The 26,146-nt window shown below is 34.7% G+C and overlaps 3 protein-coding genes across 4 annotated transcripts in view; 2 read left to right on the top strand and 1 right to left on the bottom strand.

Moving 5' to 3' along the window:
• Positions 1 to 1,172, top strand: part of LOC144973450 (putative E3 ubiquitin-protein ligase HERC4) — a 36,794-nt gene extending 35,622 nt beyond the window's left edge. For both annotated transcript variants that reach the window (XM_078915910.1, XM_078915911.1), the window contains exon 29: positions 662 to 1,172. In XM_078915910.1, the coding sequence (XP_078772036.1) occupies positions 662 to 817 (156 nt within the window). In that variant the 3' untranslated portion in view covers positions 818 to 1,172. The remainder of the gene's footprint in view (positions 1 to 661) is intronic.
• Positions 1 to 26,146, top strand: part of LOC144973468 (core histone macro-H2A.1-like) — a 592,749-nt gene that overhangs the window by 546,990 nt on the left and 19,613 nt on the right. The window lies entirely within an intron of this gene.
• Positions 7,571 to 25,954, bottom strand: LOC144973449 (peroxisomal 2,4-dienoyl-CoA reductase [(3E)-enoyl-CoA-producing]-like). Its single transcript, XM_078915909.1, has 8 exons — positions 25,721 to 25,954; positions 18,919 to 18,987; positions 18,236 to 18,353; positions 13,281 to 13,350; positions 12,458 to 12,582; positions 12,025 to 12,118; positions 9,051 to 9,155; positions 7,571 to 8,628 (listed from the first exon to the last, which is right to left on the bottom strand). Exons 1-8 carry the CDS (start codon positions 25,792 to 25,794, stop codon positions 8,414 to 8,416), a joined length of 870 nt encoding a protein of 289 aa, XP_078772035.1. The 5' UTR covers positions 25,795 to 25,954; the 3' UTR covers positions 7,571 to 8,413.

The raw sequence follows: 26,146 nt of genomic DNA, 5'->3' as shown, positions 1-26,146 counted from the left end.
CATATTCTTCCTTCGTACGCGGGTGGTTGGATGGGAGCATCACCCTTGAATCATATACCTATGATGTTCGCATGGGTATACGATCCGATAGTGATGTCGTTTCTTCTTCTCTTTACTAGCCTATCCTGCTTCTTTGGTTTGTGATTGTATTTTTGACAGGGATATTTTTTTTCTGTAAATCCTCTGCCTGTTTGTTCTTGGTTATTTATAATTTAGCTTATGATATCTTTAGGTTATGATTTTGATTTACATTTGTACTATTTTTGTTAGATTGCTTGTTTTTTTTGTTTCAGCGGTCTCTCATATAACCTCAATTGTGTTGGAAGAGACCTAAAGCAACAAACAAACAAAAAAAACTTCCTTTGTACTGGTGCTGAAATGATCTAAATGTATCGCAAGTTCCGTAAAACCCTTTAAAACATGCAACAAACATATTTGAACCAATTGTTCCTTTGTCATGCCTATTCTTGGGTGCTTTGATTATAATTCCAGAATTTTTATGCATTTTCTTCCATTTTTTTCCAGCGCTGATATGACCTAAATGTCACAAGCGCCAAAAAGCCTTTTTTTTTTAAAATAAAAAACTCAATTTTATGTAAGTTATGTTTACACAATTGAAATACGTTGATTTTTCTGAAAAGTCTTCTTTCTTTCAAATCAGATGATAATCCAGTCAACCAATGGTGGTGAAGAATTCCTTCCTGTGGCCCACACTTGTTTCAACATTCTCGACCTTCCCAAATACACCAGTAAAGAGACGTTAGAAAACAAACTGTTGACAGCCATTCAGCAGACCGAAGGGTTTGGACTTGTTTAGTTGATTCTGCGATTTCTCCCAAATATGGATTCTCATATTTTATATTTATTTAGGGACTTTGAAATGTTCGCTTTTTTAAAATTTATTTTAAACGAGGGTGGTAAGTAATTTGTAAATTAACGGATAATAGTATTTTTAAGTAGATTGGTAGAAGGAAGGAGGAAGAGAGAGAGAGAGAGATGGGACGAGAGGGATGAGAAACAGAGGGAAGGAAGAGGAGAGAGAGGGAGGGGATAGATGGATGGAGAGAGAGAGAGAGAGAGGAGGAGAGAGAGAGGGGGTGAGAGAGAGAGAGAGGAGAGAGGGAGGGGGTGAAGGAGAGAGAGAGAGGAGGAAGGAGAGGGGAAAAGAGAAAGGAGGAAGGAGAGGGGAAAAGAGAAAGGAGGAAGGAGAGGGAGAACTAAAGAGAGAGAGAGAGTTCTTCAAGAGAGAGAAGGAGAATTCTTCAAGAACTTAAGTCATGTAACATAGATTGTATCGAAGTAAATTTTTAACTTTTAAAAAAATAACTTTCAAATTCTACCTGGTGGAGAAATGGCAAGCTATTTATTTTCTTTGAGATTTATAGGTGGTGGGTGCAGATTCCGGTCAAGATGTTTTTGTTTTCACATAACTTATCAATCAGCTTTTTTTTTTCATACAGTCAGTCTTTTAACTCACTCACTCCTGAGCGACCAGTTTTCACATTTTCCGCCTTGGTGGGATTCCTGTTCTCCCATAGTGGGCAGGGAGGTCACTTGCTGCGTCTTCTTTACCCTTTATATATGTTTTCCAACTTGCTTTTTGTATTCGTCTCGGAATAAGATTACTTGGTTTTGTCCTTTCTTTTGTCAGAGTCCTTGGCTCAGAGGGAAACAGTTAAATGTATAGCTAAAGCATTTGAGTGTGTTCCTCTTAACGGGATCCTGTGCTTGTGACTGGATTAGACTTTTAGGTGCTCTCAGTCTATGCACATTGATGCTCTTGGAATCTAAATCTATTCCCTATTTGTACCTTTCCCCTTTCTGGGTGGGGATCCTGACCTCCCATAGTGGGCAGGGAGGTACATGCTGTGTCTTCTATCCCCCCACACCTGTTTTCCAATTGTTCCCTATCATTGTCTTGGAATGAGATTACTTGGTTTTGTCCTGACCCTGGCCGGAGTTCCTTGGCTGGGAGGGAAACAGTCGAATGTATAGATATAGTTTTGGAAGATGATATTTTTTTCTTTGAAAATCATCTCTCTGTTCTACATTGTATTATGTTTAGTTTACATATTATATTATATGATTTGTAAACATTTGAGTGGATTCCTCTTAGTTCGGACCTGTGCTTGTGTCTGGATGAGACTTTTAGGTGATCTCAACTAAGTACTTTGACGGGTTGCTCTTGGAATTTAAATCTTTACCCTATTTCAACCAATTCCCCTTTGTCTCACCTTTTCTTTTGTGCTTTAATTATAATTCTAGAACTTTTTACTATCCCATTTTGTTCCTTTTTACTGGTGCTTATATGACCTTAATGTGTTGCAAGCGCCGTAAAACCCTTAAAAACAAACAAAGCAAACCTTTCCCCTTTTTATGTGTGCTTTTAATTGTAAATCTGGAATTTTTTTTACGATATGCCATTTTCGTCCTTTTTACTGGTGCTGAATTGACGTAAATATGCCTCAAGCGCCGTAAAACCCTTAAAATCGGAAACAAACAAATTTTCCCAAAAACTTCATACCCTCCCTCCCGACTTAAAAATAGATTTTTTAACTCTAACTCTAAAGGAATAAGGAGACATAATTTTGTTCAGCAAAACAAGCTCTACAACTCAGCATTAAATTCTTACAACTAACAAAGAAGTTTCTTAAAATTATGTGACATACAAAAGAAATCTGAATGAGAACAATGTTGGTTGTATTGTAAGGAATGGGACAGATTTTCCAAAAGTTGGTAAGGAGAGGATTAAAACAAGAGTTGCCGTTTTTTAAAAGAATCAATTTATGTTGAGAAAACTGATTAACCTTTTTTTATGCAGACTTTTATAAGTAAAATTGTAATGAATGGAAAGGGGGACGAAATTGTGTCTAATTCCATGTTATGACATTTGTCAAAAAGTAGATGGAGCTGTCCCTTCTTTATTGCTTTATGTTCTTGTTCAACACAGAATGGCAGTCAATGTTATATTATTTGTTGTGTTGTGGATAATGTTACCAAGAATTGAAGGGTCTTTCATATCATCATCATCATTGTCATCATTTCAGTATTTTGAAATAGTATTATAATCCTTATTGCTGTGCGCTCGTGTGTGTGTGTGTGTGTGTGTATGTATGTGTGTGTTTGAGTGCATTTGTGCGAATGTTTGTGTTTGTTTGAATGTATAGAGTCTGTATATGCATATTTGTTACTAAAACTAAACAAGCTTATGCATTTGAGGCAGTAACGACAGTCAAATGTAAGCTGAAGCCATTATGAAGCAGTGACATAGTTTTGCTTTCATTTTCGTGATGTTCAGTAAATGATGGTGATAACTTCCAAGCCTCCTACCTCACTCAATCCACTTTTTTAAAACTATCCTTTTCATAATTCATAATTGAATTTTTTTTTAAACATCTAACAGTAAGTGGGTGGAGAAATGTGTGAAAACAATGGTATTGAAGTGGAATATAGAAAAAAAAGACTTAAAAAGTTTTTCAGAGCCATTGGGCACATGGAGTGGGAGTATATCCCAGTTCCTATAGCATGAAACAGACAATAGCAATTGTTAGGACGCTAGTCAATAGCAAAGTACTTTCTGCCAGATCTAACAGACCCAGCTACCCAATCTCTGTTGGGTGGACAGGGTGTCAAAAAATATCTCAACTGCCCCCGAGATCGATCTGTCTCTTTGCATGTGAAGCAAGTGCTTTACCAACTGAGCTATTGGACCCCCCTCCCCCCCCCCCCCCCCCCCCCACGGTACAAAGACATGGTTTCACTCAACCCTAACACCGACTATATCCGTAGTTTACTCAGGTTACTTCTACCTCATACCTATTTATTACTTTTTTATGAGACAAATTTTAGGCATAGTATCAAAGCTATTTATTAAGTTTTTGCAGGTTAATGATAGTTGAATAAAACTATCTATGCACATTGCTCATTTTTAATATGTTTTTTCCAATTTTGAAAAGTAGCAAAAATCTCTAGGATTGAGTTAAATTGACATTGTACTTTCTTTCATATTTGCGATGTGTATATAATGATGATGGTAAATTTCAAACCTTTTACATCACCTGAACCTTCTTTTTAACCACCCTATTCATAATTCATAATAGGGAGAAGAAAAAGATGCAACAAACTTTTAAAGTTTAAATGGATAAAATAATAATAATAATAATAATAATAATAATAATAATAATAATAATAATAATAATAATAATAATAATAATAATAATAATAATTTATACTTTATTCATCAAAAAAAATGGAAATTCGTTTACAGACGTGGCATGCATGAAAATGGCGAAATGTGTGAATGTGTGAAATTATAGAGAAACGGCATTTATCTCTTTAACCCTTTCTCATTATTATTAATTTCAATTGCTTTCCAGCATGCTTGTGATTGCATTTGGGGCAGTTCCAAAATACGTATATCAGCTCTTTCATCCCCCAATCAAATGCATTGCTTTCTCACGATATCATCACCAATATTTCACAAGACAAGAGGCTCTCACACATATCATGGTGTGATGCTTGTTATGAAACTCTTCTTCGCTATTCCACAAAAATTACCTGCCTTCTTTTTTAAACTGTTGAATGAAAACATAGTATTGACATTCTTGCTTTGAAATCCAGTATGAACTTTAAAATAACATAAAACATAAAATATTATTTTTTGTAAATTATATAATTTTATAAATCTGTTGACACTTGTTTCAATAAATTGATTTTTTTTTTTAGTCATCTATGACAATAGTCCAGTCATCAATCAATATAATTTTTTAAATCGATTTTAATGCTTATATTATGTATGTACTTTGAACTGAAAAATTTATGCTTTTATACAATGCTGACATTGAAACAAGGTGTGGAAATGAAACAAATAAAATGTTTTAACCCAATTGTTTGGTTTTTCAGTAAATTAGATATTTCAGCTACAACAGTTGGAGCATATTTTAAACATCGACTCCCGACGAGGGTCTTCTTACCTTCTATGGTGGGCATGAAGTCACTTGCAGTGTTTCTATACCCCATGTCCATTTTATGTTTGTCTTTTTTCTGGATTAAGATTGCTCTATTTTTCCTGGTCCTGGCGAGGATCCTTTGCTTGGAGGGTGACAGTCAAATATATAGTACAGTCCACTCCAGATATCGCAACTTTCAGTTAATCGCAAAATTTGCAAGAAACGGAATTAATTATATATAAAAGTCACTGGTTAATAGCAACAAATTTTATACCTCGAAACTGGGTGGGGTTCCTGACCTCCCAGAGTGGGCAGGAAGGTACTTACTGTGTCTTCTATCCCCCTATATATGATTTCCAACTTGCTTTCTGTCTTTGTCCTGGAATGAGATTACTTGGTTTTGTCCTGGTCCTGGCTGAGAGGGAAACAAATGAATAGTAAGTTTTGGGAGATATTTATTTCCTTGTAAATCATCTCTCTGTTATGCACTGTTTTCTTTATATTATATACTTGCGATCAAAAGAAAGTATACACATTTAAAATCGTCGTTACTTTTTTATCCATTGAAGTAGGCAAATGATTTTCCACTGAGTTGTTTACCATTAGCCTTTCTGTGTACCGATAGTTGATGTTTTTGTTTTTGACCTGAAATTCGCTCACCACGTCGCGCACGTGCTAAAATAACCTTTTAGCCCCTTACTGTTGACAGGAAGTGTGTAGATTAGTTTTTCTGTCATCCGTGTCTTCTTGAACTATTTTCAAGGCAGGAAAACACAATACAAAATACCATCCATTAATCTACGCAATGCCACGACTTAGTATAGAACAACGTGCACGTGCCATTGGTCATCTTCAAGCTGGAGGCCACATCGCCGCTGCAAAGTTTTTATTCTCTTTTGTCTTCTGGCACTTTCCTACTCACTTCTTTTCTTGTTGTTATCAACACAAGTGCCTGCTCCATTCACTTTTCTGAATTAAAAATTCACCCCAAATACCGGAGCATACTCAATGTCTCAATCGTTTTTATGTTACATGTTGGTGTTGAGAATATTGGCTATTGGGCTTAAATGCTGGCCAACCAACTTCGCTGCATTTATGTGTGTTGAACCTGTGACCTCAAGAAGTCGGGGAGAAAAGGCTCTAGTAAAACTAAGCTTTGAGGCGACTTTTTTTTTGGGGGGGGGGGGGGGGTCGTGGATAGCTCATACGGTAGTCATGATCTCCCCGGCCAGGTGTTGTCGTGGGTTCGAGCCCCCATTGCCGCTGCAAAGTTTTTATTCTCTATTGTCTTCTGGCACTTTCCTACTCACTTCATTTCTTATTGATAATGAATAAAGTCAACTTTGCTTTAAAGTCAACCAATCTTTCTGGTCCGACAGTGTTGGGTTTATCAGGAATCCACTGTACAATAACTTTAATTCTAAATTCACTATCTGGGGTCCAATTCAACATACTGTTTTTGTGATGGCTCGTCTCATATCCCCAGTTTTGGTAAAATGAAGGTTCTGGATTTCACAAAGGAGACAATAAAAAATTTAAAAATTACTTTGACTCGCTGATTCTACATACAGTGCAACAGCTCATGTCAATCGTTATAATGACATTCCCTCAATAGCGACATGGCGGCCAGGTCCTGATTTTTTTACCTAAATATTGTTAGTAATAAGAAACCCTCTATAGTGACATACATTTTAGGAAAAAACCCGAATAGCGGTATTGAAATTCCTGATCCGATGAAACTGCTATAGCTGTTCTACTTCTACCAATGTAAAAGCTTGATTTTCGGACATTGATGTTTTTTAATATCCCATAATTGTGCGACACATAGCCTATAAAAAATGCTATACTCTTTGATCAATGATATCCCATACTCACACGACATGTAGCCAACGAGAATGCTTGCTTTCAACCAATGAATGGTCTTGATAGGCCATACAATGGACTGATGGTGTTTGAGATAGTCTACTCCAGAAAATCAAAACAAACATTCCGGCCCTAAACCCGATAAACTGCAGAGGGAAAATGGAATTTCAAGCCTCTTCAAGGTCTCATTCCATAATAATAATAGCATGGACACAAAGCTTCGAAGAAAGAACAAATCATACAGCAGTATAGAAGATAAAGCGCCTAAATCAAAGCCTTCGTTCTGTACATGCCTTCAAGCCAAACCAGTTGATTCTCAAGTTTGTGAGCATTTTTATCACATTTTTTATGTTACTGTGAAGCTGGAGGTCCACTATTTTGGCTGGAGGGCATGTATTCAAAGCTATAATCTGGATCCACGTAGGATATTAGCCCAGGGGTCAGATCTTCACCTGCCCTAAGAGGAATCCACCGAAAACATTTATAATTTATTCGTTTGGCCCTCTTATTTGTTTGCTATTTTTTTTTTTTAAAGTGTCTCTTGTTTGTGATAGTGATACTAAGCTGCTCGATGCTGTAAAAAAAATAATGTACAAAAACAAATATCACAGCTTAAAAAAAAACAAAAAAACAGAACGTTTCAGGCTCAAAACATTTCTTCAGCCAGTAACTAAACAATAACAATTAATACATCACTTAAAATTCAGACATCACAATGAACAAATATGTAAACCAATGACGAAGTTAGTCAAGAAGTATATATTGCAATCATTTTATTCTGTTTGTGACAATAGCGTTAAGTAGTTATCAAAACAGCTTGATAAACTACACATTTCAAAATTAATCCCCCCCAAAAAAAGACATAAGACATGAATAAAATGAATTGGCTTTTCTATTTACATTATAAGGCATTATCAAACTCAGATTTGGGCCAAATTCCCCTAAGAAGAAACAGACATTGAAACTTGAATTGTGAATCATTTCATGATCACATAAATTCACATAAAAAGTTCGTAACATTTCATGTTGACAACATGGATATTTCAAAGATGCATTGATTGCATCACATTATTCTGATTGAAAAAGAAAAGACAGCACAGCATATGAACATTTTTGCTTGAGGGCAACAAGAGAATTTCACAGGACTTTCTATTTATTGATGGAGCTTTCTCTGCTCTTTGACTCTGTAGTCTAGAGTCATTGAGTCCCAGAGTATAGGCTGGGCCCTCATAATATAAGCTCTATGACATTTTTAAAAATGACGATTCATAAGAGCAATGTAATGGTTTATTGAGCGGCAGATAATAATAATAATACTGCACACTTATATAGTGCCAACATTTCATGCAATATGAGCTCTAGATAATAAGGAGGAATGACATTTGTATTTAATGTGTGGACACAGATTCATGCACAGTTCACATCTAAACAAAAGGAAACTTTTCACAAAAAGTGAACATAAAATGATGATGATGGTGATATAAATATAGATGATTACAAGAATCATTGGAATCTATAAGGCATTGATTGCACTGTATTCTTAATTAACATGGTTAAATAATCTTAATTACGTCATTCTGGCTATATCATTTCAATTCCATTCACATCTTGGACGTGAAAGCTCGATACATTTCAAGACGTGCTTCATCCCTGCCGTCTGACATCCAGTGACCCCCATCAACAATTACAGATGTACCAGAGATAAATCCGGCCATATCTGTTGCTAAAAATAAGCAGACTTCTCCAATTTCTTGTTTTGTGCCCAGTCTTCGTACAGGAACTTCCTTTGAAAGAGCCTCATAAGATATTCCACCACCTGGATGGGGGAAAAAATTATAAAAACAATGATATTTATTTTAGAATTTCGATTCATAGAATATCGTTGAATTAGACATGTTTTGATAACTATTTTGAATTCATTTTTGGAAATATCTTCTTTTTTTTTTGGTTTTGTTATATACTTCAGGTTCAAAACCCTTTTTCAGCCAATAACAAACACAACAAAACATTAATACATCACTTAAATCCAGGCAGACGGCAGAGAAATCATTGGCATATCTTGTCTGCAAGTAAAAGGATTTTGACATTTCAAGTAGGGTTTTGACCAAACACGTTCCATGTCTGGTTTTCTGTTCTTTTTCAAAGCTGTTATATTCAAGCCGTACAAATTGCTTAATAAATACAAGCTATCCCATTACTACTATAAAGTAATTGTAAAACCAACTCAAATACTCTTACCTAGCCTACTCATTCCCTCTGTGTCCCAAATTGGGCCTGGAGCCACACATAACACCCTCACTCCTTTGGATCCCCACTCCATTGCTTGATGACGAGTCAGGAATTCTGTATATAAAAAATATAACAAAAACTTGCTACAGTGCACTCTGGATACGTCGACGTTGCCTAAGTCGATTTTTACCCAAGTCGATTTTTTTTCTTGGTCCCTCCCCCTTCTTCCTATATAACATTAGTAAAAAAAACAAACTCCACATAAGTCGATGTCGCTTAAGTCGATGTTCTTATCACTCATGACAACAAAAAAATCACAAATAAACAAGTATTTCCATTGGTTAAAAAAGCTACCAGTAAGAATTTTAAGTGGTTAAGAATATCCGCGAACGATTGGCGGACATCGATGTGATGTAGGTGCTTTGCCTGACGTCCGTGTTCAATGTACATGAGCAGTATTGAATAACTTTTAATTTCTCCATCTCAAATTTTACATTGTCGCAACTTCAAGTTCAAGATTTTTTTTTTTGTTCTAATCCCAGGCCATCCTATGTAATGGCCCTCTTAATTAGTATCAATTTTATCAAGAAGAATTCAAGTCAAGTCTACAACTACAATGGCAAACCTATCGCGGAAAAGGAAGATTCGATGCATTTGGAAAGTTTGGCATGCGACAGAAAATCATCGCATAGGAAATTGGCATACCAGCTATTTCTGTCTCGACGATTTACAAGAAGCATGACCTTGACCTGGAGGCTCCTACCCTTCCGCTTTTCGCGGAATAATTTCACTTAATTGGTATACATTCCACATTCAAGGCAAAAATTCCGCTTTTCACCTTTCCCATCAAGGAAAATTTTTTTTAAAAATCTCTAGCGAAAAAAAAGTGAGCTATGGCTTATTTCGTCATCTCCTATGGTCAATCAACACACATTGTATGTCTGATTAGTCTCTTCAAAGTGTGTGCTGCTGATGTCGGATAATATTTTATGTTTGGGAGGGGGGTTGACCGAAGTATTATTATCATTATTATTGTGACTCTGATTCGTGAGGTCAATGACCTTGGTAATATTATATGTTGGCTTCAATCGGTAATAATATTATTTGAGTACGGTCAGCTTCTTTCCCTATTTAATGTTAGCCCTGTGTCCGTGTGTTTGTGTGTGTGTGTGTGTATATATACCGGCACGCGCGTTTGCTTGATTAGGTGTGCGTATGTGGGTGGGGGGGGGGGAGGAGGAGGAGGGTCCTGATAAGGTTAAATCCATCCATTCAATGCTTTGCTCTCAGACGGCCAGGACTTGTGGGTTCTCTATTATTATTTGACCCCATTCTTAGTCTTTACACAATCTGTACATTTTTACACATTTTTTTATTTTTAATCATTTGAGTACTTTTGGATTGTTTATTACATTTTCTGTTGCAAAGCATGTCATAGTCAATAACAATAAGTTGATTCCGCTTTTTTAAAATCTTAAATTCCGATTTTTATGTATTCTGATTCCTCTATGGGGCTATTGGGGGTAGGAGCCTCTGATGACCACTACAGAGACCGCGCGATATGAAGGGACATACTTATTCTAGATTGGTTTGCTTTGTTCAAATGAATTTTTGCTCATTTGGTTACCCTCCGGTTAAGTTGATTTTCGGATAAGTCGATTTTTTTTCTCGGTTCCCCTGGGCATCGTCTTATCCGGAGTCCACTGTACCACTGGGAATTTTGTTCCAGTACTTAAAAAGGATTTTCAAACGGAAGCTAAATAAACAGTTATGATCTGTAATAATAAAAAATCCTGTTTATCAATTTACCAAAATTATTATGAAATGGCGACACATTTTGGAAATGATTTCATTTTCTTTTTGTGTGTTTTTTTGTTTGTTTTTTATTTTTTTGGTTCTTTTTGCATTTTAAGTATAGACGCATCCGATGACAACCTTTTAGTAGATTGTGCAACTATGTGATCGGATTGGAAGGTCCTGGGTTCGTGCCTCACTCACCGCATAGTTGAGTCCTTGAAAAATACTCTTTACTCACATTCTCTCACCGTACTCAGGTGTAAAATGAGTATCTGGCCATTAACAATGTTGTCTCTGTCGGAAAAAAATGTATTATCGCCTTACAGGCATCATGTCTCATTGTTTCTGTTATGTGTTGCTGTTGGTTAGGGACCCTTTGTAAAGCGCTTTGAGCATGTTTAGTGGATATTGCACTATATAAAAGCTCAAATTTTTAAATTTTTTTCTAGATTGGCTTTTTACAAATTTCAACTAAGTTTGTCAAAGTCCTTAATATAGAATGATACACTTTACTTTTGGTTTGTTTTATCAATATTGTCACAATTGGTAATGTGACAGAAACATGCTTCTGAAACTGTAAACGTCAACCACAATACTGGAAGTGAATTTTAACAATTGTTTTCTGTTGGTTGGTGAAAGGGAAATGGCTGGCCATTGATATGCGTGAGGCAACTAATGCAATGCATACAGAGATCAATACTCAAATAGCTTGGCACAGGTAGAGCATGTGACTCGAGATTGATTTGAATCTGCTTACAGTAGGGATTATTTTGTTATCTCTGTCCAACTCCGGCTTAATGGATAGTGGAATGACACTTACCTTTGGAATGACAAGTCCCAGATTTGAGTCCTGCTAGGAGTGGCACAAAAGTTGAGTCCTTGGGAAAGGCTCTTTACTCTCATTCTCTAACCATACTTGGATGTTAAATAAGTACCTGGCTGATAACCACCTTATCAATGTGGAAAAAAAAACTGTAGTAGAGTATCACAGTTGTCATGTCTCATCCTACATGTTAAGTGCTGTTGTTGGCTTGAGACCCCTTTGAGCACGTTTAATGGATATTGCGCTATATAAAAAAGCTCAAGTCGAGTTCAAGGACCGTTTTTATTTCCTTGCTTTTTTTAAAAGTAAGTTTCCACCTTGATGATGCTGATGTGTGGCAATAATAACATAATGATAACAAACCTATTCCTGCCTTTGCAGTTCCCACATGGGCCTGAAGTGTAGTCCCTCTGTAGTGCAGCACGGCTGTGATGTTGATGATGACACCTCCATTGTTCTAACAGGATTTAAATGAATGATATCAAAAAGATCAATTTTTTGTTTATTTGAGTTTTTATGGTGTATGCAACACAGTAGAATCATATTCAAAAAGACCAAGGAAAAAAATTAATGTAGAATTTATTATTTGCCTTAAAAGTGCCAAAGAAGTAAGATAATAGGGAATAATTCATATAGAAAACATAATTAGGTACAAGAATAGCAACCTGTGCATTTAGTCGTACAGTTGAAACATGTTTGCTTTTTTTCAAAATAAAGGTTATGTTTTATCGCAAGTTAAAAGATGAAAATGACATATACATCAGTATTCCATTTTCGTAAGCATAAAGACACTTACTTTGAAGTATTTGTCATAAACCACTTTACTGACATTGTATGTGCCTAGCGTGTCAATTTCTATGACAGTCTTGAAGGCATTGAAGGACATTGACTCCAACGGACACAAGAAATTGCCTGCTGCACCTGTGGAAGAATTATCAGCGACGTTTTTAATCGGCAAATGCAAAATGAGAAGGACAAGGTAGTATAGCATAAAGCAAGAACCAACACGCAAAAGTCATTCAAGTTCTTCCAAAATGTACCATTAAATTGAATATTGCTATAACATATTTTATTATAATCATATCATTAACACCATTACTATTATAATAACAAAGAATAATGATACTAATAATAATAATAATAATAATAATAATACCCACAAACATTAATAAACAAATAAACAACAAATTAGCTGAATACTTAATTCAGTTTGTGACATACAAGTTTTATAGACTATATAATGTATCATTAAGTATGCTCTTAAGCTATGAGATCTCTAACTGGATAATCTGTGGCTCTCATCTTGCCAGAGTTATAAAGAGCCATGGTATTTTTTAAAAAGATGAATAATGAGAGAGTAAATGTATAAAATAATGGACAACCAGAAAACGGGACATAAAATTGAATAGATAAATGAACTGCCGTAAATTAGCTTCCTTTGAAAAATAGAAATAGCAAAAATAAAAAATATATAAAAGAAATTTATAGATCAGGATTTCTTTTTGTTTTTTTGTTTTTTTTGTTTTTTGTTAAATCAAGTCCAACTGGATTTCTCTACACACCATAAAGTGTGTTATAGATTAGAGGTGCAACATTTTTTTCATAAGTGAGCTGCTTACCATTTACTAATATGTCAATCCTTTCAAATTTTTCAAGACATTTATCGATAGCAATAATAACATCTTGAGGCTGAAAATAAAAGGGAAAAAAAATTATACTAATATGATGATCTGTGTTCTATCACAATTGGTCAGATTCAGCGTAGGTTACGCAACTGGATGCGTGGGTTGACGGAGGCAGGAAGCAATAACAAACCCACATGGTTGCCATTACCTCCACCATCATTCTCGCTCACGGTTTGTGGAAAGCACTTCATCACAGGCACGTAATAGTGAATCTAGTTTTTTTTTTGAACATTTCTATTATTATTCTTTGTAAATTGACCCATATTAAAAGAAACATACAAACAAAAAAGGCATGACCAGTCACTAACAATGCCGTGTAGTGTGTAGACAGTATGAGTAACACAGTACGGTGAACATGACTGACACTGACATTGGGGTCGGAATGTCGGAACCCATGAGTCGTTCGCAACTCTGCCTCACGTATTCATTTAATCAGTCAATTTAATTTTTATTAAGCTTGCGTAAAACATACAAACAAAAAAGACATGACCAGTCACTAACAATGCAGTGTAGTGTGTAGACAGTAACACGGTACGGTGAACATGAATGACACTGGGATCGGAATGTCGGAACCCAGTAGTCGTTCGCAACTCAGCCTCGCGTACTCATTTAATCAGTCAATTTAATTTTCATTTAGCTTGCCTATTCTTCAAGTTTATGTTATATTCACCTTTTCTATTTAAAAAGGGTAATCCAAACAGACCATAAACGATTTTATAATAAGCCGACTTCAACTTCCATCACACACGAACTTATTTTGGGTGTTTTTTTTTTTAACCAAACCGTTTAACTCAAATTAAAGCTTCGGCATTGGATAAGGAGCGAGGTCCCTGTTGCCATCTTGCTTAGTTTATACAGAGACTGGGTTGCCACCTTGGCTGTTCTTGATAAATAGTAAAATAGTACAACCTTGTGCAATATGAGAGAGAGAGAAATTTTGAACAAAAAACGAATCTCTCTCTCATCCTCTCTCTCTCTTCTCTCTCTCTCTCTCTCTCTCTCTCTCTCTCTCTCTCTCTCTCTCTCTCTCTCTCTCTCTCTCTCTCTCTCTCTCTTCTCTATTTCATCTGTCACACTGTTTGACAATCTTCATCACCTGGCTCACTTGTACTTGTAATATCGGGTGTGAGGTAAAATTTTGAACAATTATTATTATTTATAAAATGCAGAATCTTTTCAAATAAACTGATAAAATAGAGATTAATTCTAATCGAACAGTGGAACACAAAGGCAGAATTTGCGAACAATCTAACACATAAGTGTCGTGGTCTTATTTATAAAATGCAGAAACTTTGCAAATAAACGGATAGACTAGATGTTATTTCGATTCGAAAAGTGGAACACAATAGGAAAATTTGCGAATACCCAGTCCAGACATAAGCGTTATGGTCTTATTTATAAAGTGCAGAATCTTTGCAAATAAACGGATAAAATAGAGATTAATTCGATTCGAAAAGTGGAACACATAAGCAGAATTTGCGAATGCCCGGTCCAGACATAAGCGTTATGGTCTTATTTATAAAGTGCAGAAACTTTGCAAATAAACGGATAGACTAGATGTTATTTCGATTCGAAAAGTGGAACACAATAGGAAAATTGGCGAATACCCAGTCCAGTCATAAGCGTTATGGTCTTATTTATAAAGTGCAGAATCTTTTCAAATAAACGGATAAAATAGAGATTAATTCTAATCGAACAGTGGAACACAAAGGCAGAATTTGCGAACAATCTAACACATAAGTGTCGTGGTCTTATTTATAAAATGCAGAAACTTTGCAAATAAACGGATAAAATAGAGATTAATTCGATTCGAAAAGTGGAACACATAAGCAGAATTTGCGAATGCCCGGTCCAGACATAAGCGTTATGGTCTTATTTATAAAGTGCAGAAACTTTGCAAATAAACGGATAGACTAGATGTTATTTCGATTCGAAAAGTGGAACACAATAGGAAAATTTGCGAATACCCAGTCCAGACATAAGCGTTATGGTCTTATTTATAAAGTGCAGAAACTTTGCAAATAAACGGATAAAATAGAGATTAATTCGATTTGAAAAGTGGAACACATAAGCAGAATTTGCGAATGCCCGGTCCAGACATAAGCGTTATGGTCTTATTTATAAAGTGCAGAAACTTTGCAAATAAACGGATAGACTAGATGTTATTTCGATTCGAAAAGTGGAACACAATAGGAAAATTTGTGAATACCCAGTCCAGACATAAGCGTTATGGTCTTATTTATAAAGTGCAGAAACTTTGCAAATAAACGGATAAGATAGAGATTAATTCGATTCGAAAGTGGAATGCAAATGCAGAAGTTCTGAATACCCGGTCCAGACATAAGCGTTATGGTCTTATTTATAAAGTGCAGAAACTTTGCAAATAAACGGATAAGATAGAGATTAATTCGATTCGAAAGTGGAATGCAAATGCAGAAGTTGTGAATACCCGGTCCAGGCATAAGCGTCATGGTCTTATTTATAAAGTGCAGAAACTTTGCAAATAAACGGATAAAATAGAGATTAATTCGATTCGAAAAGTGGAACACATAAGCAGAATTTGCGAATGCCCGGTCCAGACATAAGCGTTATGGTCTTATTTATAAAGTGCAGAAACTTTGCAAATAAACGGATAGACTAGATGTTATTTCGATTCGAAAAGTGGAACACAATAGGAAAATTTGCGAATACCCAGTCCAGACATAAGCGTTATGGTCTTATTTATAAAGTGCAGAAACTTTGCAAATAAACGGATAAGATAGAGATTAATTCGATTCGAAAGTGGAATGCAAATGCAGAAGTTGTGAATACCCGGTCCAGACATAAGCGTTATGGTCTTATTTATAAAGTGCAGAAACTTTGCAAATAAACGGATAAGATAGAGATTAATTCGATTCGAAAGTGGAATGCAAATGCAGAAGTTGTGAATACCCGGTCCAGGCATAAGCGTCATGGTCTTGTTTAAATGAAACAATGCAGTTTAAAAAAATTTATGGTCATTGAGTAATTAAGCTAAATATGCGGAGTTCAAATAGATAACTTGATCTGTGAAATTTTTTATAATTAGCTGTTTTTATTCTCCATCATTTAGATTATGTGATTAAGTTTATAATTGAAATACAAACTTTTTCTCACTTATCAATGTTTTGCAATAAAGGAGAGTGTGAGTGAACCTGTGCAAAGAAAATTATTTGACAGAGTGATATTTATCATGCTTTTCAGTTTGTAGTTGAATTCTAGAATGGATTCTTTATAGTTCTCATTGATTGTATGTCAGTATGTCAGTCTTTAGGACACCGATTACCCTAATGCGGTCACAATTTACAATGTGACGGCCACAAGCCCGTTAAACGCAGAGTGGGGTATTGTTGTTTGCAAGTAATGCTATAGTTTTAATAGGATATCTGTCTCCTATTAAAATACATTCCTGTGTTGGATTTTGGATTAAATTCATGTCTTCTTCGGATTATGGGATATTTAATTTTCATGGATTGTGATTGTGATTTTCAAGACTTTTAATGTAAGTAAATGCCCAAATAGATATTTTTATTCATTTATTCTTTATTTTTATTTTTTTAGTTTTGTTTTGTTTTGTTTTGAAGCATTTATTATAAGAAATAATGTACATATGCACTTATACACCAAAGACTGCTTTCAACTGCTTATTATTATTATTATTATTATTATTATTATTATTATTATTATTATTATTATTATTATTATTATTATTATTATTATTATTATTAATAATATTATTATATAATAATAATAATAATAATAATAATAATAATAATAATAATAATAATAATAATAATAATAATAATAATAATAATAATAAGTGCATTGAGTGAAATCCCAATCACGGTTGCCCAAATAAAACTGGCGCTAGAATCCCGACTACCTGTCTAAACGAATGTTGTTTGTACGATACATACTAACTACACGTTCAATATCGGGGGCAGAAAATATGCGTTTGGTTTTATGAAATTAAAACAGTAGTCCCACATTGTTCTTTGATGTTATTTGAGGTTGCATTTGCTTTGAAACTTACACATTATATTGTGTTACATTGTTTACAAAATATTTCTGGTACTCGTATGCATGTGTAGTCAACGGTCAATCGTGTTCTTTATTATTTTATTATTAATTTTGGCTTGGCATCTTACATATGTGAATTTGACAGGTTGTTATGGATAGTAATTACTCGTATAACATTAAGTGATTTTTAAACATTTTTACGGCGTTTTAAATGTCTTTCTTGCATTAATTGCCGAGCACCTCCACTTTTCTGTTACTATTTTAACGATCAGCTGATTTTCTCTTGCCTCCCCTTTAATTTCGCGGACTTTTTTCAGAACGAGGCGTGGGAGTGGCTAATAAAGGAAATGGCTATACACTTATCAATTATAATTTCAACCTCTAAAAAAAATGTCAAATAATATCTGTTCAGCAAACGATATGAAGAGTACAAGGGAAAAACCACAGATGTCCAGTTTTTTAAATGTTCGTGACTGCCCCCCGTGAGTGATGTTAGGCGATTAAATTCCCAGTCTACAGCAATAACATCGAACAAAAAAATACAACCATTAAAGAGTTATGGTTGTAGTTTCTATTTATAAAGGGAAAGTTTATAGTTAATGCCCTGATATCACTCAAAGAGGGCAGTCACAAAAATTTCAAAAATGGACATCTGTGGTTTTTCCCTTGTACTCTTCATATGTATTTAGTGATTTTCATACACAAAATTCTTCTGTTCATATTTTAAAGTGACTGATTATTTATAGACGAAAGTATTTTGATTTTGTTATCAATATAATTCATGAGTGAGGTGCATCTTTCATATGACAAGCCTAAATACATATTTTTAACAAGACTGGTGATTGTCATACTTTTCTAACGTCCATTTGAATAGGCAAACAGTTTTGGCCTGTTGCAGAAGACAGTGTCTGAGCTGAGAGTTGGAGACGGTCGATCTTCCTGCCAGCGATGGCTACATCACAACCATGTCTAAATAAGAACCATGAGCAAATCATATTGATTTATATTTCTTTCCTCTTAATAAACAAATGATTTAAAAAATTAATTTATTAATTAATAAACGCAAAAATTTCTTACCAAAATGTACACATAGTGGATATAACAGTTTTAATCAAGTGAAATTATTTGAATAGGAATTATATTTTAAATTTATATGCAGCATGAATAAAAAGTGAAATGAAATTCAAACATTTTCCTCTCTTTCTTTATTACAGCAGGATACCATTTTCATTCATACAATAAAGTGAGGCAACTGCCATAGGGCAACAAAATTTCAACAACCTCTAAAAATAATATTAATAATAATAATAATAATAATAATAATAATAATAATAATAATAATAATAATAATAATAATAATAATAATAATAATAATGATGATGATGATGATAACAATAACATAAATAAAATAATAATAATAATAATAATAATAATAATAATAATAATAATAATAATAATAATAATAATAATAATAATAATAATAATAATACCAACAACAACAATAATAATAAAAATAAAGAAGTAAGCAGGATACCTCATAAAAATTTCAGCTATCTTGAAACAGATACCAGAGCCCCCACCAGTAATGAAAGCCACTTTGTTTCTGTTTTGAAAATTAAACAAAAAAAAATCAATCAGCAGGAGCAACAAGAATAACAATAATGTGTCTCTCTAATCCAGAACTTCACAATCTGGATGTATCTATTATCCGAATAGGTTGTATGGGGCAACAACAATAACAATAATGTGTCTCTCTAATCCAGAACTTCACAATCTGGATGTCTCTATTATCCGAACAGGTTGTCTGGGGACATGATTTTTTTCTTCTCTATTTGTACACTTTAGGGACTGATTCCATAATGCGGATGTCTCTGTAATCTGGACAAAATGCTGAGAACGAAGGTGTTTGGATTGGAGAGACATGCCTATATATATATATATATATAGTGGAACTCGGATACAAAGGGGATAGTGGGACTTGCAAAAATCCAGGTTGTAGCAGAGTCCCGCTTATATCCATGCATACGGAATTTGAAGCAAAGCAAGGCACAGTGTCAAATTGGACAGAAGTTCTTAGTGGAGTGCCACAAGGCAGCGTCTTAGGTCCAACTCTTTTCGTAATCTTCATTAATGATTTACCAAGTATTTTGTCTAGCTCACGTTCAATGTATGCCGATGATACTAAAGTATACAGAAAGGTAAACAATCTAGAAAATAGAGACAGTCTTCAGTTAGATATTGACAATCTAGTCAACTGGGCAGACGATTGGCAACTGAAGTTCAACGCTGGAAAATGCACAGTGCTACATCTTGGAACGAAAAACAAAATCTTTCACTACGATATGAGACAGCATCACTGTAGCGACAGTACAGCTCTGAATAAGTCAAAACTTGAGAAAGATTTGGGAGTACATGTTGATACTAAATTAAAATTCTCAAAGCATATAGAAACACAAGTTAATAAGGCAAACAGAATCCTTGGACTCATCAGAAGATCTTTTACCTATTTAGATGCAGCAACTATGAAAATACTATTTACTGCATTAGTCAGACCCCATCTCGAGTTCAGCAACTCAGTATGGTCACCACAATTTGAGAAAGATAAGAAACTTATTGAAGGCGTGCTTCGCAGAGCAACAAAAGTAATTCCTGGGTTGAAAGATAAGCAATATGAGGATAGACTGAAACGTATTGAAATTCCAAGCATGACATACAGACGAGTACGAGGTGATATGACTGAAACATAATACAAGTTTACACACAGTTTGTATCAAGTCGAGAGTAAACTTTTCGTGTTTGCAAACAATGGAACCAGAGGTCATAATTACAGTGTGGACAAGCTGCATAAACCAAGGTGTAACACATCGCTTAGGCAACACTACTTTAATCAACGTGTGATCGACCGCTGGAACAGTCTCCCTGAAACGGTGACCAATGCTCCAAGTGTCAACGCCTTCAAAAATAGCTTAGATAGCCACTTAGCAGATTACATGTTTAGCATAGTTGAACCGCCCATTAAGATCCCATCAAAGGGTTAGACGTATATACAGGTCAAAAGATCTGTTAGGGTTAGGGCCTTCAATTTATCAAAAAGTTTATATATTATAGATACAGGTCAAAAGATCTGTTAGGGCTTTTTATTGACTTTTATCTCGATGAACTGAATGCCAAGATCAGCAAAGGCACAAAACGCCTAATACGCTGGAAAACTATACTAATAATGAGGGAAATTTTTAAAAACACAGGGACCACATTTCAAGTTATCTCCCTTAGTAGCCGAGTCCGTTGTACACGAGCTGTACTGTACTGTATATATATATCGGTCGGTCAATAGAGCGAAGTTGTTTTGTGCCGCCCTATATTTTCCGTAGATTAGCATGTCAACCAAACAAAAAACTTCAATTTTAAAATTTTGATAAAATTAAAAATTTAGCACATACTGCTTTTTGTTTTGAATATAATATTTGATGACTCGTGCGTCGCTCCGCGAAGGTAGCATCAAATCGGCAAGTTTCATCTTTCCCCCGTTGCCTGCGCGGGGTGACAATGAGCGGAGGGTGTGGTGTGGTGGGGAAGTTTGTTTTTTTTTTGTTTATATGAGCCAGTATTCGTTTGGCCGTCCTGTCCTTATCTTATACTCTGTTGTACCTTGAAGAAAGTTAGTGTTACCACTCCCCAATCTCCCTCCACCCTCCCTCCCCAACTAACTATTGTCTTTCACTGCTTAAATAATTAGGCCAAGACGGCCAATCTAGCGATGCACGCCCTGAGGTCCTACTTGGGATAAATTAAAATCCTATCAGTTTTATCACTGAAAGAAGAGGCTTTGCTTCACTAAGATATACGGATGAAGAGAATGGCAATAAATATATATTTTATCATTGTTGGTTTTGCTTAAATATATATTAAATATCAAAAAGAACATTAAACAAAGTATGCACCGAGAAGAGCCCCAAGGTACTATAAATAAAAATCCCTGACCCCACGGAGTCCTTCATCCCCGCACACTCCCTCCCAACGATCCCTACTCAACTTGTATTGTGTGCATTGTCTAATAATAGTATAATTATAAAGATGTCGCTGATTGTGTGTGAAGTTAACAAGTACTTTGCGTTTGGAATTTAATGTGGATTTTTAAATTCAATTATTCTAATGTTGTGTGCCATACCGTTAGTATTCAGAGAAAATGTCTTATCGCTGTTGTCATTGTTTATGAAACCTACCTGTTTTTATCTTTGGAAAGATTTCTTGAATCATTTTATTTTAAAAAGTTATTTCTGTAATTTGTAACCAATCATGAATCATGTTGATTTTTAAATTGAAAATCAATTCCGACACTTATCCCCTCAAGAGAAAATAATGGTGAAAGATTTAGGTCCACACAAACCAGTGAATTTTAACTTAGTTTCTAACACTCCGGGGAGACAGCGCCGATTTAATGATTATTTTTAAACTGTTGAATGGCTTACTGCCAGTGTAAGTGAAAGCCGTAAAACGCTTCATTGTTTTTATTGCTTGATTTTTGGTGATGTAAGCTAGAACGGACAACAGGAGGATTCAGTGATATTGCGCACATCTCTCAGGCACTGAAGAAACATTCTGAATCAAATAGCCATGTCACAGATGCTGTTAAATATAAACTTTTCAACGTTGTAGATATAAGAAATCAGTTGGAAACAAGACATGCTGCGTCTGTGAGTCGTTATAACGAACAGGTGAAAGTTAACAGACACGTTTTGTACAAGATAATTGATGCTCTTTTGTGAGTATGTCTCATTAATATTCTAACACACACACACACACACACACACACACATACATGCACACACAAATATACGCACATATGCAAACATATGCACACATAAAGACAAACAATTGCAATACCCCCCTCTCCACACACACACACACACACACACACACACACACACACACATACAAAGTAGGTCAAATTTAGTTAAAGTAACTAGACCAATAAAATTTGATTCTGTATTTCGGATTTGTGCCGCCTTAAATACAATGTGACCAACCGCCCCTGATATATATATATATATATATATATATATATATATATATATATATATATATATATATATATATATATATATATAATGTGTATATCTAATTTTCACTCTTTACCATAATATAATACATGTTGTTAGCTTATTGGTTCCTAAACTGACAACTGAGGCACATGCCTACTGTTCTTAGGATTTAATGCTCTGCTGGCATTTTTATATCTTTAGCAAAAATGTGTTCCACTTTCTAGTTGCCCCTTTTGAATGTTCCAAGATGACATTTCATAGAGTAGACCTTTGGAGCAGTGAGGTCCAAGTATTTATCAAGTTTCTAATTTCAAGTGTGTACCACCCACTGGATATATTGCAGAGCTCTTACAACAGATCCAACAAATGGGACTAAGAAATCACTGTAAGGTGGATAGATGGGCTTAACAAATTTCTTTACTTGTGTGCAGTGGCGGTTCTAGCCTATTTATAGTGGTGGGGCAAAGATGATTCGGTCATATATTATATATATATATATATATATATATATATATATATATATATATATATATATATATATATATATATATATATATATATTATATATATTTCAACTTTAAAAAAATAAAATATTTCAACCACAAATAATCACATTCACAATGAAAGGACAATACCAGTAGATTTTAATTATTCCAAACGTAATCAAAAAGGAATCACGAAAGAGAATACAACAAAAAAATAAAGCGACGAGACAAAATGCGACAACACCTTGACAATACAAGTCCATTTCGTTCACTCGAAAAATTAAAGAGATGCTTTAATCCCTCAACGGCGAGATTGATATTTCTGTTACATTTTCAGAAGTACGTAGTAACTTTAAATTTTTCATCGAGAAGCAACAACCGCGATATGACTCGAGTTTCATTCAGAGCTCAAATTGCATCATTTTTACTGCTCTCTTGGTGGTTAGAATGATTGTGCCGGTGGTGGTAGCAGTTGGAATAATGGTAGCGATGGTGGTGGTGGTGGAGGAGGAGGAGGAGGAAGAGGAGACGGTGAGGGAGGATGTAATTATGGTAGTGGTTTTGGTGGTGCTGTTGGTTAGAATGATAGTTGTGGAGACGATGACGAAAATTATATGATGATGTTGATATTGTTTTTATTGATATTGTAGTATTTGTTGTTAATGTTGTTGTTGTTGTTAATGATGATGATAATGATGGCAACGACGATGTCGTCGACAATGATGATTACCGTACGATATTACAAAGTTTATTCAATCTTAGGCTTTCGCCATTAAATCATACACTTTGATGACAACATACATGAAAGTGGAAAAAAATGGTAAATGGAACCAAACAATAAATTGTTACCATTAATAACCACAAAAAATACAACAATCGTAATACCACCAATACGTACAATAATAATAATAATAATAATAATAATAATAATAATAATAATAATAATAATAATAATAAAAATAATAATAATAATAATAATAATAATAATAATAATAATAATAATAATAATACCATCATCATTACTACCACCACCATCACTATTACCACCACCACCATCACCATCATTATTACGTTTCCAATCCGTTTTTCTCGTTTTTTAAAAATTTGATACCTTAATAGACGAAAATTCCGGTGATTTTTTTAAAGGATAGTTAAAATATCTACCATTTTATTAACCCTGAAAACTACGATTTTTATTTTCCTATTTCAAGTAGGCAGGTCTGCTATGACAAGTATCAGTTCCATAGTCAAAAAAAGACAAATTAAAAACAAAGTTTACTTAATCTTAGGCTTTCGCTAATAATTCATACAATACAATTAAGACAAATTAAATAATGCTACCAATCTCTCCTCATGCATTCGTTAGACTATAACAATAACGACCGTGTTATCTTTACTCCTTACCCAACCAACCCCTAGCTTCCCGATTCTTCATCGCGAACTATTATGTATGTATTAGCTTCAGGACGGGCAAGTACGGAATCTGCCCACCCTTCCTTTAAACGTCTTTATTTCCTCTATAACTTAGAATTCAACTCTCTCCTTTCTCAGAAGAGTATTTCTCGTATACTAATTCAATTTTTGAGTAAACCAAAATGGTGGGGGTTGTATTTTATATATTTATTTAGTCGTGACTTCTGAATAAAAGTGTTTTATTAGAGGGAATGCAATAGAAAATACATTGTTTTGCAAAAATATTTAGTCTGGCAATAAAAATACAGCGGTAATTACTTTAAGAATTTTTTTAAAAAAGGAACAAATTAATTTGTTTAAAAAAAACAAAACAAAAAAACAAAACAAACAAACAAATAAGACAACAATTTAAATAAATGAATTTTGAGAAGCACTAAAGAAAACGAGAAAAAAAGAGATAATTTAAATGGATAAACAAATATATTAAAACAACACAAGTTAATACTAACTTGATATAATATTAGTAAATTGATACATTTAATTCAATACTGGAACCTTCCCAATGTTATTACATCAATGGTACCAGCACAAGTAAGGCAATAAATAAAAAAAAGTTCGTTTGCCAAAATCTCTATTTAGTGCTCACTGGTTTATAAGGTGGGCTCATTTGAATTAGCCCGACCTAGAACTAGAGAGGCCAGACAGCAAAATCACCGTCAGGCGACGTGACGATGAGATGACGATGTGGGCGGAGTGGAGTGGTTGGGAAAGGGGGGGGGGGGTGATAAAAAAGAACAGGAGCGTATCTTGGTTTATGCATTACGGTCATTACGGGGTGCATGGTGATTCGCAATCTATCAAAAATACATACAAATTGATTTCAGTACGAAGTATCAAGTTTAAGTACTAACTTTTAAAATTATCTAATTTAAATTAGATTATTTCGGACCTGGTAATACAGCTTATAACTTGAAAAAAACAGGCTGGTATTTGCCCACCATGCCCAATATTACCAGCCGTCCCTGCTTGTGTGGCACTACTAAGCTATCGGGATCCTTGAAAATTAATGTTTTCATGTGTGGCTAGCTAGTCTTTTTGGGGTTTAAGGGTTCTACATCTCACAGCTTAGGAGACAGGTAGACGTCTAGGTTAAAATAAGGGAAAGGGAACGAGAGAGAGAGAGAGAGAGAGAGAGAGAGAGAGAGAGAGAGAGAGAGAGAGAGAGAGAGAGAGAGAGAGAGAGAGAGAGTACTTGGCACTTAATAGACTAGACTTTTACAACAAAGAGGTTAACTCCGTTTGTCAGTCAGGGACTCAGAAAGAGCTAAGAAAATGAAATGTGTTGTTTCAAGTTCAAATTCAAAGCTTTGTTGATCTGGTGCAAAATATTACTTACTTCAGAATATCAGGCCTGAAGCTGTATGAATAAAAATCCATACATTTTTCGACTGGAACATCCGACGAAGCCATGATTTATCTAATTCCTAAAAATCAAATAAATGACCGTTTATCTTGCTTTATGTAGACTGTTCATTAATTTTCATTTCATTGAAACTGTCACTCGGCACTTCGTCCTCAGTCTTGAGAAGTGAAGTAGTGAGAAGTCCACAGTTCAAAGGTTACGAGCCTTGACTCTTGACCTCCAATGTTTTTATTTCAATCGAAATGTTTAAATCTATCGGCTTGGTATAGAACGAGAAGATAAAAATTAATAACTGGTGAAATTTTTCATATCCTTATTTTCTTGATATAGGCTATATAGGATGTTATAAAATCCTTGAATTATTCTAGCTTGGCTATTGATATATTTACGAATCCCCCT

This window comes from Berghia stephanieae, chromosome 5 (genome assembly GCF_034508935.2).
Source record: "Berghia stephanieae isolate SIO BIC M18660-M18661 chromosome 5, UCSD_Bste_1.3, whole genome shotgun sequence".
Lineage (NCBI taxonomy): Eukaryota > Metazoa > Mollusca > Gastropoda > Nudibranchia > Aeolidiidae > Berghia > Berghia stephanieae.
The sequence above is the reverse complement of the archived record's forward strand: the minus strand, read 5'-3'. Positions and strand labels throughout refer to the sequence as shown.